The 16,906-nt window shown below is 39.0% G+C and overlaps 1 protein-coding gene across 1 annotated transcript in view; it reads left to right on the top strand.

Moving 5' to 3' along the window:
* Window positions 1-16,665, top strand: part of LOC140284858 (vasoactive intestinal polypeptide receptor 2-like) — a 42,266-nt gene extending 25,601 nt beyond the window's left edge. The window contains exons 5-13 of the mRNA XM_072378862.1: window positions 4,159-4,256; window positions 6,585-6,723; window positions 8,955-9,105; window positions 11,199-11,259; window positions 12,412-12,481; window positions 14,428-14,519; window positions 14,755-14,893; window positions 16,220-16,261; window positions 16,354-16,665. Coding sequence (XP_072234963.1) covers window positions 4,159-4,256; window positions 6,585-6,723; window positions 8,955-9,105; window positions 11,199-11,259; window positions 12,412-12,481; window positions 14,428-14,519; window positions 14,755-14,893; window positions 16,220-16,261; window positions 16,354-16,527 — 966 coding nt within the window. The 3' untranslated portion in view covers window positions 16,528-16,665. The remainder of the gene's footprint in view (window positions 1-4,158; window positions 4,257-6,584; window positions 6,724-8,954; window positions 9,106-11,198; window positions 11,260-12,411; window positions 12,482-14,427; window positions 14,520-14,754; window positions 14,894-16,219; window positions 16,262-16,353) is intronic.
* The last annotated feature ends 241 nt before the right edge of the window (window positions 16,666-16,906 follow it).

Below are 16,906 nucleotides of genomic sequence, written 5' to 3'. Positions count from 1 at the left end.
TACTACAGTGTACAATCCACATTTATAGAAAAGTTGGGAAGCTCTCTAAGATGCAGGAACAAATTTATTTAACTCTTTAACAGACACGTGTTGCTGCATTTTCTGTCATCCAGGTCATGGTCCAGAAGTCTTGATTCTCCAAAAAGAAGTCCAGTTGTCCTTATTCGAGCTCTTCGGCTTTAACAGACACAAGTGCAAAGGAATGTTTTTATGTGTGTTCTCTGGTAAACTTTATTGTATTCAGAAAATATAAACAAATCTAGAAGTTGATGCAACAGCACACTCGGGGCAAGTTGGCAGAGAGGAAAGGAAAGCAAATTTGATAGAATAAACACAAGTAACAGCGTTCTGGAAGATTCTCCAATCAGCAGATTAATCGGTGACAGGTGAGGGTGTCAGGATTGGTTATAAAAGGAGCATCCAGCAAAGGTTCGGGTTGTGGCTCACCACTTTATTCCAAACTCTAAAATCATATTTTCAAATGTGAGATTGTAAAGAACTTTGATCTTTCAGCACCTACAGAGCAGAATATTGTGAAAAGATTCCGAGAGAAAAATCTCAGTGTGGAAAGGCCAAGGACAAAACCACTGTTGGATGACTTTGGAGCCCTCAGGCAGCACTGCATGAGAAACCGTTGAACCACTGTGATCAATACAGCCACATGGGCTCAGGATTAGCTTGCAAAACCCTGGCTGCATCCACAAATGTAACCTGAAACTGTATTACACAAGGAGGAAGCCGTACATATCATCTCATTTCTCTGGACGTGAGCTCATCTGATATGAACGGAAAGACACATCTTCTGTGGTCAGATGAGTTGTTTTGAGTCTGCTACTGGCAGCAAATTCTGGATTTGTTCATATTTTCTAGATATGACAAACTTAGAATGATTTGTTTTCATGTCTGTACATGTTTAATTGTTTTTGTTTCATTTTTGAAAACTTTGGGTCAGGCCAGTTGCGTTAAATGTTGCTTCATAGGGCTGCACGATGGTGTGGTGATTAGCACCGTCGCCTTACTGTAAGGTTTTTGGGGCGAATTCTGGCTGGGTTCTTCCTGTATTTAGTTGGATTCTTTTTGGGTTGTCTCCAGGTACTCTGGCTTCCTCTCATCGTCCAAAAATATGCATGTTCGGTTTGATAGTGATTCTAAACTGTCCCTAGGTGTCAGCGTGCATGGTTGTTTGTCACCGTGTGGCCCTGTGATGGACTGGCGACCCGCTCAGGATGTTTCTTGCCCAATGGCAGCTGGAATGGGCTCCAAGCTCCCTCCCTGGACTAGAAAGTGGATGGATGAATGGATGTAGCATCATACAACGGTGTAGGAAGTACATAAAGATAAACGGAGGCATCTGACTCCAGTGTTAGCACCCCTGCTGGTAATAAATAGAGCGGTTGGATGTTATAAATGGCTTTTTTAGAGTTAGTGAGAAACTTAGAGGGAAAGATAAGGACAGATTTAAGGGAAAGCACAATAAGAAAGGATGAAAGGAGAGAGAAAACTGGGTGTTAAAGTGTGGCAAAAACAAAATATGGTTTAAAAGACAAAGTGAAACAGTTTTGCACTGAGAACAAATAAGGAGAAACTGAAAAAAAGAAAAAGATGAGCAGAGAGAAGAATGGAGATCAGACAGAAGTAGTGAGTCTCCAAAAATGGCAATATTTAAGTAAAAAGACAAGTGTCTCTAAATGATACTTGAGTACAGCAGCTGCATATGGAGATGTTGATCACGCGCCTCCTGGTAATCCATCTTTGTGAGAACAAGAAACTGAATGAGTACATGTTGTAAAAATGTTGATATTTTGTCCGGTTGTTTCGTCTTTACAGTCTTTGTGTTGTTTGTGTGCTAGTTCATGTGTGTGTTTTTGCCTGTATGTTTGCATAATGTTTCTGTGATTGCACGCTATATATTGAGAATGTATTTCCAGTCAGTTGCCAGGTGGCGTGTCAGACATGGGGAATGCTGTTTACACACGATGAGAGCGATGAACACCAGGCACACTCACACAGTTAACGGGCAGCATGGACACGGCTCCACAGCTCCAGATCTGCTGCCGTGTCAGCCTGAAGAGTTTGAGGAGAGTTAGCGCAGCTTTGAGATGGACCAGATCCTCGTTCTGATCCTGACCCCCTTCTGATTGTGAAAGAGTCTCTCCACTCTGGAAAAAGAAGCAGAAGGCATCAAGTGTTGTTAATCTTACCGCCATGTTTCCCGCTTATGTACATCATCACTGTAGGGTGGTGTGGGAAAAGTTTTCCTGAGTGTTCTGTCTTTTCACTCCGCACATTTACAGGACCTCAGAAGCAATCAAAATTATTGTGTTAGTTGACTGAAACTGGACTTTTAAAACACATGTAAACATGTTAGTCTGATATCTTAGTCAAATTACTTTATTAAAGTCAGAAAATCCTTCCAAGATGATACTCTTGGGAGCTGAATTATCACATCACCGTGTTGCATGCAGGGAAGAGTTCGCCATCTTGTGAGAACTGATGCTGTTACCTGGTTAGACTCAGTTTTGTTTGGTCAAATCTGGCAGAGAAGGTGAGAGATGGAGAAAGAAAGAGGAGAAAGAAGAGGGACTTTTCCAGGAGAAATTGTATCACACTGCTGAATGCAAGATCTACTAATTAACAAGCTGGTATTTTGCCAACTGCACCATGAAGTCTGTGTCACATTTTTTTGGCCAGTTTATCAAAGTAAACTAATTATAACACTTCCAAGAACATTCAGAGGTGTGTTTACTGGAGTCATTTGGGGTGGATGTTATTCTTCTCTATATTGATCAAACAAACAACAGTTTTAATCTGCTGTCAATGCTATGGCTGAGGATTTTTTATATATAACTAAAGAGAGCCACCTTATTCTCAGCAAGGTGAGGTATGTTCTACGTGGTGGACTATTTTCAGCAACCAGTGATCCAGTCAATTAGCTTATTTAGCTGAGGAGCCTTCCTGAGTGAAATAACCCAGAAGCAGCCATAATAAGAGGCTGCAGCCAATGATTATTTAGGTAACCTGTAGGTATTTGAATAATCGAGTAGCAGGATGAGAAATACTTTTGCAATAATAACTAAGACAGTCTTAACATTTTGGTTTAATTTTCAGAAAATACAACAAATGTCAGTATTGTACTGCCTGTTAAAAGACCAAAACCAAGTAGTGCATTTAAGGACCATATTAAATAATGTTTTAAAAGAACAGGGCAGTTCTGGTGACATTTTGTGTGAAAGTGTTGCTGCATGGAGTTTATAGCTGTGTGGCTGCTGCAGGTGCCTCCATCACTATTATAAAGTAATATTATATGATATAGTCTTTGTGTAACAGTGTGTTATGAAGCACTTTTTCCCACAGATTTGTTGAACAGGTATAATTTCAGAGCTACAGACCGACATCACAGATTTAGTGTCAGTGTGGGTGGATTCTCATTGTAGAGCAGTTAACTTTAAGTTAAGTCCATAAGAATTTCTCCTACCACCCATCCTTACCCATGCGATGTTTTCCAACGAGGTAATTGACAAGAGGAAATGAAAAGATATTAGGAGATCATTTTTATTAGACTATTTGACCAAACCCCAAGTCTGACTGCTTGGGAGGAGCTTTTCATAAGGAACCGATGAAATGAGCAGCTTGAAAGCTGCGAGGAGAAGACAGCCGATTCTCTCATATTTGGCAGACCTTTTTGTTTGTGCCCTAACCCTTAAGGTTTTGTTTCCAGTTCACAGTAACTTTCTAAAGATGATGGAAACATGTCCGTTTCCTTCTTTCACCTTTTTATTCATTCAAAAGCTTTCTTCATATTCTTTTGACAAATTGAAAGAAATGGTCTGCCTTTCAGGAACAGGTTCAATTACAACGTGGCAGATATTTGATTAGATATCCTCTTTTATGTTTCTGCATTCTCACAGATCTGCGCTCATAAACATCAGGATCAATAACTGTCAGCCAAAAGTGATCTAACTGGGCCAATGTTTGAACGGAGGCGGTGACCAAAGTGTGGATCTTATAATCCATTTTCACCTGCAGTTATGAAACATAATATGCTTTGTGGAAAGCGGCCCAACTGTGCTTTACATTATGGGATTTTCAGATTTGACTCATGGTCTCATTGTTCCTGGTTCAGTGCTCCATGAGTCATTTCTCTGTGTTTGTGTCCAGCTGGTCTTCTACAAAGTGGTGAAGATTCTGTCCACTCTGGGTCACAGCTTGTCGCTCATCGCACTGTTCACCAGCACCGTCATCATGTGTTTGTTCAGGTAAACGCAGCCTCACACACAACCGCAAAAGACTAAACTTAGGATACATCTCCTTTTGTTGATGAAATAGAACAAGCGTTTGGCTTAATTTCCAAAAATCCAAAATTGGGTCACTGTGAAAAATGTAAACAAAACCAGGAACAGATTATTTGAAAATTGCTGAAACATTTATTCAACTGAAAATAGCACAAAGACAACATGTCAGAGGTTAAAACTGAGACTGTTTGTTATTCTTATAGAAAATAAGTGCTTGATTTAATTCGATGTGATGTCTCAAAAAGAAATGAAACAGGGGCATGTTTATTGCTGGTTTTCACAGCAGTTTCTTTTAACAGCACTTGAGAGCAAGCAAAATGTTTCCAGTCTTGCATTATATTGGATTTCAGCTTCTCACAAGACTCTTCCATCTCTGATTTCTGTACATATTTCCAGGAAAACAGGAAATAAGTTAAACTATTTGTTTAAATATGTGCAAATATAAATATAGTAACTAAGGTAAAAACAGAGTTTATACAGTTCTTAAGAGCATTAAAGTGAATATTTGGTCTGAGCTCCTTTATTCTCCACCATAGCCTGAACCCTCTTAGACAAGTTTTCTGTCATTTTTTTAAGTAGTCTTCAGGAATAGTTCTCCAGGCTTCTTGAAGGACATCCCAAAGCTCTTCTTTGGATGTTGGCTGCCTTTTGTTCCGTTCTCTGTCAGATGATCCCACACTGCTTCAATAATGTTGAGGTCCAGGCTCTGGGGACCATTCATCCCTCCATAAGACCTGTTGCCACTGATTTTCAGTCCACTTATTGTGTCATTTGGCATAGCTCAGCCTTTTCTCCCTGTTTCCCTTCCTTAAGAATGGCTTCTTGACAGCCACCCTTCCATGGAGACCATTTCTGATGACGCTTGGGCCAACAGTAGATGGATCAGCTGAAGGTTCAGATGCATCTCTCAGGTCCTGTGTCAGGTCTTTGCTGGATTTTTTCCTCTTTCTTAAGGACATCACTTTCAGATACTGTTCATCTGCTGTAGATAGTTTTTTAGGCCTGACACTTCTTCTTTTGTCCTCCACTTATCCAGTTTCCTCAAATGTTGACTCACTGCACACCATGCTGAGATATACCAAGTTTTCAGCTAATAGCTCTTTGGGAATCACCTTGTTGCTGCAAAAATACTATTTTCTGTCTGTCAAACTGTGTTATCTTTGGTGTTTTTCATAGATGAAACTAAAGAAATGGGAACAAATGATGTGTCTTTGTGACAGGCTGTTAGTAACAAAGTGCCTAAAGATACAATTTAAAACTGATTCTTTGCTAAGTTGTCTGTTATATGTCGATAACACTGGTTCATCACTTGAGTTAGGAGCCTTTTTTCTGCTTGAATGATTCATAGGTCAGAGTTAAGTGTCTTGATAAACAAACAGATTCCTCTGAAAATTGTCAGGTACAAGGACTGGACTGAAAAATGAGTGAAAAAGCAGCCAATATCAAAAGAAAAACTTTGAAAGACAATCAGCTGGAAGGAACTCTTAGGGATAGTGTGAGCCTCCTGCTACTTAGCTAGGAGCTGTGTCACTGGGGCTTTTTAAAAAAAAAAAATGTATTTGATTTATTTTGCCAAAAATCACAGATCTTTTTTTGGAGTACAGGTACATCAATTTATCATCTAGACTCTTTTTGCCACAGAGCTATGTAGCTGTGATAAACCAGGAAGTGGTTTGTGCTGCTGAAATAAACAAAAGCTTTCCTGAAAACTCCCCTTTTGTTAAATGTTGCTTACATCAACTTCAAAATGAGCATTTCTTTCAAAATTAAACAGTGAATCAGTTTCAACATTTGATTTGTTTTCAGGTAAAATTTAATTGAATGTCAGGCTTATTATCAAATTATTGCATCAAGTTTTCTTTACATTTTGGTAAATCATTGTTTGAACAATTTCTGGCACAGAAGAAATCAAAATACTTTAAAGGTCCTAATTCTAATTAATAATTTGCTATGTATCATGTTGCAGGAGTATTTACCCATCATTAATGTTTCTGAGTAAAGAAGCATTTATGATGAACTTTGCTGGAATTATGTGTGCACATGCCTTAAACTCAGAATAACCCGTAAAAGTCAAGATAATTTGGACAAATGAACTCAGTTGATATAATAGAAGCCCATTAAATACACCCTCACATACATGTCTTTTAACACACAGAGCACTTGTGTTGATAAGAGTTTGTTGTAAAAAAGTGCAGCTCAGTCTGGATGAACTCCAGCTGTTCAGCATCCATCTCTGGATTCACGCCCTGAGACTTTCTATAAACACACTTCTCGACATTCTTGTGTTTGTAGGAGGCTCCACTGCATGAGGAATTACATCCATCTCAACTTGTTTGTGTCATTCATGCTGAGAGCCGTGGCCGTGCTGATCAAAGACACCCTGCTGTTCTCAGAGGATAAAATCATCGACTGCAGTACACAACCTTCACTGGTGAGCGCCCACGTGTTTGTTTCACAAAGTTCTTAAATGGTATCAAATGAATGTAAAATGATATTAAACCTGGTCATGCTTTTACATGGAAAGATGGTTCAATATCACATACCTGTGTGGGGGGAAAGTATGTGAACCATGTCAACACATCTTTGTGAAGGTGTATGGCAGCAGAAAAAAAACAAGATTCATGAAGACCTTAGAGGAGGGTTTGTAATGCTCATTTCTAATCATCTCTAAAGAGTTTGGACCTTATTTCACAATCAGACAGATTATATGCAAATATAGGAGACCATTCAGGATAATTTTTACCTCCTGCAGAAGTAGTTGACCAACAAAAATGACTCCAACAGATAGATGTGGAATATGTGGAAGGCATCAAAGGAACTCAGGGTAACCAGGCAACCAGAGGCCTTTCTGATATTGGCTAATGTTAACATTCATAAGTGAACCCTGAGCAACAATAATGTTCATGTGTTATCCCCCCAAAAAAAACATTCCTGCCTGATTCTGCAGTTTCTATAGATCATATTATCAAACCAAAGGACTGTTTGATAAATGCTTTATGGGCAGATGAGGCACAAGTACAAAAACTCATAAAGCTTTTTTAAACACCTGTCGACATCTGGCTTTTTAGTGCCAGAGTCTTTAGTCCAATGCAGCCTGCAGGTAGAGTGTAATGCCATCTTGCTCTGTGGGAGGAGGTAAATCAGTGAACTGTCACTTTTCAGTGGGAACAGATTCACTGGCTTTGTTTTAGTGGGTGTAACCATGTTTAAAAATAAAAAAAGAGGCTTTAAATATTACTTTTTGGTGTATAATTGAATGTGAAGAGGAGGTTGGTCAAGCAGCAAGACAGTAAGGCTCAGCACACGTGGTTCTACCAAAGAATGAATGATTAAGTTACTGTTTTGAAATTACCTTAATAATATATATATATGGAAAGACCTGAAGCGAGCAGTTCATTTCCCCATTTCAGTAGTACCTTATCAGCGTAAAAACGATATCTTCGTTGACCCGCCGCTGTTCCTCTTTGGTTATTCACACATGTAAAATAGTGTGGCTCAGCTTTGTTTCAGTGTGTTTTTTCACATAAAAAGCCAGCTAAATCAGCTAAATGACCAACAGCAACATTAGTTAGAGCAGTGAGTTCCTCGATAACCCCGTTAATGTCATATTATAGCATTTCTTTCAGTGCATAGATTAGCAAGTATAATTTTAAGTGTTATTTGTTTAACTTTCAGCCTTTTGTGTAAATCTAATGACCTCCTTGGTCATATTTAAGCAAATTCATTGCATCACCACTGTGATATAATGAGTATTAAGCTATGTAGCTAGTAACAGCTTGACTAATAATTAGCTGACTTTATGTAAACTACAGAAAATCAAAGAAAAAACAAAACAAATCAGTATTTTGTTTGAGCAATATTTGCTTAAAAGTAGCACTGGTTCTCCTAAGTATAATTAGCAGTAGGTCAGATTTTATGGTCAGTCGCTTCACTTGTAGGCCTTTTTTTTGTGTGCGACTAAAGATAGTTCCTTGTCATTTTGGATGTACGTTTGGGTTTGCAGTCTTAACGTGATGGAAAGTTATCTGCTGTAGGTCCTCAAGTAGTCAAAATTACTCACCTCAAAATGAGATTTAGTTGGAAAACTGTTGGTAGCTTGTGATGTGTCTCTATCAGAGCTGTTCTGTATGAGTCCTTGTTTCTCTACAGACTGAGCCACATGTTATTTATCTCAAAACAATGGCCACTGTGTTTATGAGTGTTATGGCATGTAACAAATGTGCAGCCAGGCACGAGTCAAATCATGGATGTTATATGGTGTCTGCTCTTACCATTAGGCTTCTGGTGCACCTTCTACTCATTCAAAGCCAGCCTGAAAGGTCTTGTGACTTTTGCCTGATGTTGTTCTGGGAAAAGTCAAGTCTAGAAGTGTTGATGAGTACTAAAGCGGAAATCCTTCTCAAACAGATGTATTTTTATTAGACGTGACTACAGAATCAGGATGTTTACATGCTGGCCTGTGTTTGATGACTTAAAATTTAACTAAACTCTAGTTTTATTGACGTGTGCACAAAAGCGATGAGGAGCAACGCAATGATTTTTGTAAAATGGGGATTTGCTCCTTCTGGACAGAATCCATAACATCTTGATTAATCTTAAGACCAGGTGTCTTTACAGCTAGACTGTGCAAACTGTTTGCTGTAAAGTATGTTGTTGTTGTAGGTGGGCTGTAAGGGCAGCCTGGTGCTCTTTAACTACTTCGTCATGGCCAACTTCTTCTGGCTGCTGGTGGAGGGCCTCTACCTGCACATGCTGTTGATCGTCGTCCACACCTACTCCACTCGTCTCTCCATCTTCATGTTCATCGGCTGGGGTAGGTAGAACCACGGCCTTGTTTCAACCCTAACCCTTCCATCTGAAAATTAGGATTATGAACAAGTTACTTTATTGATTTTAATGCCCAAGGGTCGAGTTTCAGACTAGTTAGAGACACGATGATATGTTTGGAAGTTGTCTTTTAACAGGACAAAAACAGAAGAAATATTAAAATTGTTTGAATAAATAAAGTTCTTCAAAGAAAAAGATTGATGACGCTGATGTTAGCACAATGATTCTGTGGCTTTGTGACCAAAAGAGGAGGAGGTATTGGAGTTGTTTGGTTTTCTTTTGTCTTGTTTTAAGCATGAAACCTTACCATAAACGATCATGTGGACACATCATACTTTTAAAACAATATTGATCACACATGCAATATGTTATAAACAGAAGAAACTAACTTGTATTGTGGCTGCCTTTAAAACCATCAGACAAGAAGACGTTATAGGATTCACACTTTTTTGTGAAAACTCATGAAAACTCAAAAAGTTTTTTTTTAACCTCATGGTAAAGGCAGCTCTTATACACCGAGCCGACAAGCAGCCATCGGGAACATCGGGAGCGTCTTTCTAGCTTGTTTTTTTAGTTTGTAATTTATTGGCCAGTTGGAGTTTGCCTCTGCGGTGTGTTGAAGAGCGATTGTTCTCACCGACACTTCCGATAGCCAGAAACTGACAGTGCTCGTTGTTGGCTTGTCGTGTAAGAGCCTTTAGCCTTAAGCCGGGTAAACTTAGCTTACCATGAAGCCTGGAAGCAAAAGGAAACAGCCACCCTTGGCTTTGTCCAAGGCAAACTCTGAGACTTGCTAAATATTATCTATATAGTGTAAAACAAATATGAGAGTTCCTTTGGTAATTTCATGAAGAGCACAAGTATGCACATTTACCAGAATATCAGACTAAGATATTAGATATGAGAGATTTTGATAAGACAACAGAAAAGTACAATGTTCCGCCACAACATTAAAACCTCCACTAGGTGAGGTTGTAAAGACTCTTTAATGGTAGCACCATCCCCCAAGAGGACATTGCATCTTTCCCACACTCATAAACCGCTGCAGAATTAGCTAAAGACCTTGATTCAGTCTTAGACCTCAGTCTTATTGAGCATCCAGGATGAACTAGCTCTGCAGAGGTTCATGGATTTTTGTTTTGAGGTTCTCGACATAGAACACGGACTAAGTCACAGTGAAATTAGCCATTGGTTTACAAACTGCCAGACCAGACTCAAAGCCATAACACACTGGTGCCAAATGGCTTCAAAATTGCTGCTCTGCTCAACAGACCATTCAAGGAACACCAGTTTTTGCCTCTAAAGTTTTAAGCTAGAGAAGCTGCAGACTGGGCCCGACTGAAAGCCACAACTCAGGACATGACAAATCAGTTTGGACAGCACAGGAGGGACCTACTGTAACAAGCAGGGGGGGTTAAATGTTGAGGCTTATACTCAATGTCTTACTAAATTACTACAATATATTTCACAGCTCAAATATCAAGGACAGGGCTCTTTATATCATTTCTACTAAAATGAGGAGTTTTATTGAATTATTTTTTACATTCCTTCAAGCCTGTGCTCTCTTCCCATCCTTTCATTCGAGTATTCGTATCAAAGTATCATTTTATTCACCCAGAGATTCAGCTTTTCTTTTTTCTTAAACGATTTAGGTGATTAATTAACATAAAGGTTTAACATTTACTGAACATAACTAGGCCTTTCCATACATTAGATACCTGATTCTTTGTTTTTTTTTCACGACGCTTCATGAGCTGCTACAGAAAATGTCCCACAGTCGGAGAGACGAGCACGCAGTGGATTGGTGTATTTAGGTAAAGGTCGGGCTGTAAACACTATCCCGGCCTCTGTGTTAGTTTTTTTTTCCATTCAGTCTCAGCTTCTGCCTCGTGACACCTTCTTCCACTATTTATCACCACTTTACCAACACTCCCTCCCCCCTTAATGCATCACCACTTAGCCCCAGCTGTTTAATGTACGTGTGAGTGTTGACGTCATATTTCCTGCGTGGCACCATGTGAGGATGTTCTGTTTCTGGTAGATGGAGTATCTAAACAGACTCCTCTCTCTGACTCTCAGGCATCCCTTTTGTTTTCATGGTGGCGTGGATCATAAGTAGGATAAATCTGGAGGACATAAGGTGAGTCCACACTGCAAAGCATCACTATTTTACCGGTGATTGTTGATATTGTTTCTTCTTGTGCCCAGCATCCTAAGATGCAAAGACTGCATAAAAATCCCTCTAACCTTTGGAAATCTTGTAACCTGAAAATTTGGAATTGATTGGGGACAGGTGAGGGTGTCAGGATTGGGTATAAAAGGAGCATCCAGCAAAGGCTCAGTGGTTTCCAAACACAGATGGATCGGGGCTCTCCACTTTGTGCCAAACTCTATCAGAGAATCACCAATAGGTTGAAAAAATATTGTAAATGTAAGATCTCTGGTCTTTCAGCATCTAAAGAGCAGAATATTGTGAGAAGATTCATAGAGTCTGGGGAAATGTCAGTGTGGAAAAGCCAAGGACAGAACCCACTGTTGGGTGACCTTGGAGTCCTCAGGCAGCACTGCATGAGAAACCATCATGCCACCGTGATCAATACAGCCACATGGGCTCAGGAGGAGCTTGGAAAACTATTTTTACTCAACACAGTCCACGGCTGCATCCAGACATGTAACCTGAAGAGGAAATCAGACAACAACAACCACGGACTGTTGAGCAGCTGAAATCTTGGATTTAGCAAGAATGAACACAGATTCCTCTGAAAAACTGCAACAATGAGTATCCTCAGTTTCCAAAACCATTAAAAAGTGTCACTCAAACTGATAATGATATAACACACCGAGTATGTTGCTGCATCAAATTCTCTCAAATTTATCTCTATTTTCTAAATACAATCACGTCAATCAATGAAGACACTGAAAATAATTTCTTTGTACTCATGTCTGATAAATAAAGGCTACAATTTAGTTTTTTATTCCATTTTAGACTACCCAACCTGAGAATGGCAAATCATATCCAACACGAACAAATACGAGAATCTTTCCTTAAACAGGCTTATCGTCCATCTATTTTAAAGGTTATTTTTCTGTCTTAAATCTTGACGTCATACTAATGTAGAAATGTTTGTTGTACCAGAATGAATCATATTTATCTAACCTCCTGTATTTGGAGCCTTGTTAATTTGTCATTTTTGGCAGCTTGTCGTGTAACATATGTAGAATAAATGTAAAATATATGAAAATGAAACATTTTCTGTCCTCTTTCTTTTCTTATTAATTGTTTCTATTTCAGCTGTTGGGAGATTAATGACAACCCCATCCCTGACAGACTCATCAACTGGCCCATCATGACGTCTGTCATTGTGAGTTTTGTCCATAGGTCACTTCCATTGTCTCATTTTATTCAGATCTTTCAGGTAGTTGAGAGGTAGTTTGATTTTTCTCACAATCTACAATAAACTTAATAGATAATAAGACGCAGTATCGTAGATTAAAATGCCTGCATGGCCGTGTTTTCATGATTAGACATTTACATTAGATTCATTAAATTAATCTTTGCTCTGGAGCAAATCAGACAACAATCCTAAAAAGTTATTCATTTAGTTTTAAAGGAGAACATGTTATGCTTAGATTTGAACTCAACTTCTATTAAGCTGTAAGTTTTGTCATGCAATTTCACTTTTGAAATACATCCTAAGTGCTTGTTATTTTGGATATTTACCTGGTAGTAGTATTTCTGCTTTTTATTCGTAACAAGGTACAATACAGAGCAAAAGTCCTGATCTTCTCCTCATTTCTTTATATTTTCCTTCCGAGCAGCCAGACTTTCCTGGAATCTTTTAAAGTGGTCTTCAGCAATAGTTCTCCAGGCTTTCTGAAGGTCTTTCAGAGTTTTTCTTTGGACATTGGCTGCTTTTTCACTCATTTTCAGTCCAGTCCTTGCACCTTTTTTTCTTTATTAAGCCACTTAACTCTGACCTATGAATCATTCAAGCAGAAAAAAGGCTCCTAACTCAAGGGATGAACCAGTGTTGTGTCGACACATAACAGACAACTTAGCAAAGAACCAGTTTTAAATTGTATCTTTAGGCACTTTGTTACTAGCAGCCTGTCACAAAGACACATCATTTGTTCCCATTTCTTTAGTTTCATCTATGAAAAACACCAAAGATAACACAGTTTGACAGACAGAAAATAGTATTTTTGCAGCAACAAGGTGATTCCCAAAGAGCTATTAGCTGAAAACTTGGCATATCTCAGCATGGTGTGCAGTGTGTCCTTAAAACATTTGAGGAAACTGGACAAGTGGAGGACAAAAGAAGACGTGTCAGGCCTAAAAAAGTATCTACAGCAGATGAACAGTATCTGAAAGTGATGTCCTTAAGAAAGAGGAAAACATCCATCAGAGACCTGACACAGGACCTGAGAGATGCATCTGGAAAATCAGTGGCAGGAGGTCTTATGGAGGGATGAATCCTCCCCAGAGCCGGACCTCAACATTATTGAAGCAGTGTGGGATCATCTGACAGAGAACGGAACAAAAGGCAGCCAACATCCAAAGAAGAGCTTTGGGATGTCCTTCAAGAAGCCTGGAGAACTATTCCTGAAGACTACTTAAAGAAAGGACAGAAAGCTTCTCTAAGAGGGTTCAGGCTGTGTTGAATAAAGGTGCTCAGACCAAATATTCACTTTAAAACTCCTTAGAATAGTACACAGAATCTGTGTTTGCCTTAAATACTGTATTTACATTAATGTTTGCACATTTCAATAAATCATTGTATCTGTTTCCTGTTTTTCTGGTGATATATGAGGGTTGACTCAGGATATTTACTCAGTGTTATCTACAGTGTAGTTTTCTTACACCCTCAATGAAGGATTTCAGCAGTTTCCACACTGTCTGTGGAGTCATTGAGAACAGAGTGAAGTGCTTGATAAGGTTCAACATGTTGGCCAGCAGATGGTCAGTTAGATAAAAGAAGACATCCTGAACTTTACTTCCCTGTTTTAGCAGCATATTTCTCATATGTTAGTATATGTTTACTGCTTGTTTGCATGTTTGCTTGAGAAGGTTTTGACTTTGGTTGCTCCCCTTTTGGACTTTTGGTCGCTCTGCACTATTTAAATGCACAACAATGTTTACATTGATATGCAAAAATCACTGAACATTTTTTGAGATCTAGCTTCTGAACATGAAAGCTGATTTATTGTTTTTTTTATAAAGGAGGCACTAAGACAAATATTGACAATAGATTTTGATTATATAATTCTTTCATTAATGAGTGTTTTTCCTGCTGTGTTTCTCTACAAGATCAATTTCATTCTATTCATCAGCATACTTCGCATCCTGGTACAGAAGCTGAGATGTACTGATGTTGGAGGAAATGATCAGTCACAATACAGGTACACCGAGGAATCATATTTTACCCCTGAGCTGTTTTTTTATTTCATTATGACACGTTTCAAAGGGCTGACAGCTGATGTCCTCAGCACAACCTGATATAAGCACACTAAATCGTATGTTGAACATATTCTAAATGAACTTATTCTATGTTTTATACACTGAAACGATTTCTCAGGGTCTGAGAGAAGAATGTGGGATGACATCCAAAATTTTTGTTGTGTGTGTAATTACCAGGCGGCTGGCAAAGTCCACTCTCCTGCTGATTCCTTTGTTTGGGGTGAACTACATCGTGTTTTTCTACCTGATGGAGCCGGATAATAAAACCTGGAAGCAAATAAAGATCTTCTTTGATCTCGGCCTCGGATCTTTCCAGGTATAACCTGACAGGTTCAGCAACATCAGAGTACATTATTCAAACACATCATTCCCAAATAAAATGAGAGGAAAATTGATTGTGGACATGGAAAAAACACATTTCAGGAGGAGGATAATGTTCAGGGAATTTACAGTATTTTGGACATGAGGATGATTTCAAGTGTTTATGCACTCTCTGAAGAAAAAATAACATGCATCCTCTTTCTGTTCTAAGGTTTTACGTAAAAGAATCATTTGGTCCGTATCAGGGACCTTTACTATGAAGCAGGTTCAGTATATCCGAGGCAGTGATGTTGGTTATCTATCCAGGATTTCTGATTCTGAATATGCACTTGTTTATTTAAAACAGGTGGAGTTGGCATCAGTTAACCAATCACAATCTTTAATTCTATCAGACTGAAAAGCAGAAGTTGCTGCAGCCAAAGTAGGAAGAAGAGATGACGCTGATCAGTCCCACTGCCACGTCGTTACAGCAGGAGTAGATCTCATTGTTTTGCCATTTTGGTATTTCATTAAATGAATGTGATACAGATGTATTCATAAACTGTGTGATTCTGTCAGATTTAACACTGGTAGTTCTAAATGATATTTACACCAAATAAAGAACAGATAAGATAAGATAAGTTAATTTTCTGTCATCCAGGGTCTGAAATGCTGAACGGGTTTTTAGTTGTCTCATGAATTGAATCGAGGTTTAAAAGACTTGATAAGATGTATGTGGGTAAGAATATGAACAAACAGACATCAACTTCTGCATTTTAGCTAATCTGATGAGCTGCACACTCGTGTGACGTACCAGAAAAGACAAGGATATCTTTTATATATCAGGGATGATTTTGATTAACTTTAGTTCCAAATCTTTAAAAGTCGAGCTTCAGAGGAATCAGTCTTTGTTTTACAGAAACATTTCCTGTGGCTGAAACCTCTCTAATAAAGATTCTTCTGAATCAAAGTCAAACAACAAATCTAGAGTCTTTGACTCTTATATGAGAGCGTCTCATTGTTAACACAACAACGTCTCTTTTATTTTTTCCTTCTCTACGTAAAGTGATTGGTTGGATGTTGGTGTTTTTTGTGTGTTGATCTCTTATCTGGCAATCTAACCTGTTAAAGCTGAAGTTACCTCCATAAGCTGCTAATCGTAGTACAGGCCCCTGCTCTTAAAGTTAGGTAAAAATGCCCACAGATGAATAACAACACAACATATTACAAAGTGTCACCATTTTTTAGGACTGGAGGTCTGACATCAACTATGTTTTTATATTTGATCTGAAAAGCTAGTGACACCACTGTTTGAATGGAAATGAATGCTTTTCTCTTTTAGGGTCTAATTGTGGCTGTCCTCTACTGTTTCCTCAACAGCGAGGTGAGCCTGTGTTTGAAGTTTCTGGAGAAAATCTGCAACATACTCTGAATTCATTAAATAATTCTGCTAAACTTGACTTTCTGTTCAAAAAGGTTCAGAGTGAGTTGAGGAGGACGTGGAGGAGTTTATCTCTGAAGAATTGTGTGGGACAGGACTACAGGCTCCACGCCATGTCAGTGAACCAAAATGGCACCGAGAACTCCACGCAGTTTCCCAGGAACATCCGAGCACAGTCCATCCTGCAGACCGAGACCAGCATGCTCTGACCGGCACAATGGATTACACTCTGAAAAGCTTACCCTCTGGAGAGGGAAAACTATTGATGTCATGATATGAAGCCAAAGGCTGAAACGTAACAACAGTGCCTGTGGCCTGTGCCTTAATATTAGATTTCACAATCGTTATAACAATTTGTGCCTGCCAGAGAGAAAAAGACATGACAAACAAACCAGAATAAAGTCAACTCCATCCACTTAATCTGTTGGGGGAGCTGGAGTCTATCCCAGCAGTCATCAGGTGAGAGGCAGGGTACATCCTGGACAGGTCACCAGTCACATGGCCACACAGAGACAAACAACCAGACACCTAAGGACAGTTTTTTAGAGACACCAATCAACCTAACATGCATGTTTTTGGACAGTGGGA

Source organism: Leuresthes tenuis, unplaced genomic scaffold (assembly GCF_036924035.1).
Source record: "Leuresthes tenuis unplaced genomic scaffold, fLeuTen1.0.hap1 SCAF_24, whole genome shotgun sequence".
In the NCBI taxonomy this organism is placed as follows: Eukaryota; Metazoa; Chordata; class Actinopteri; order Atheriniformes; family Atherinopsidae; genus Leuresthes; species Leuresthes tenuis.
The sequence above is the reverse complement of the archived record's forward strand: the minus strand, read 5'-3'. Positions and strand labels throughout refer to the sequence as shown.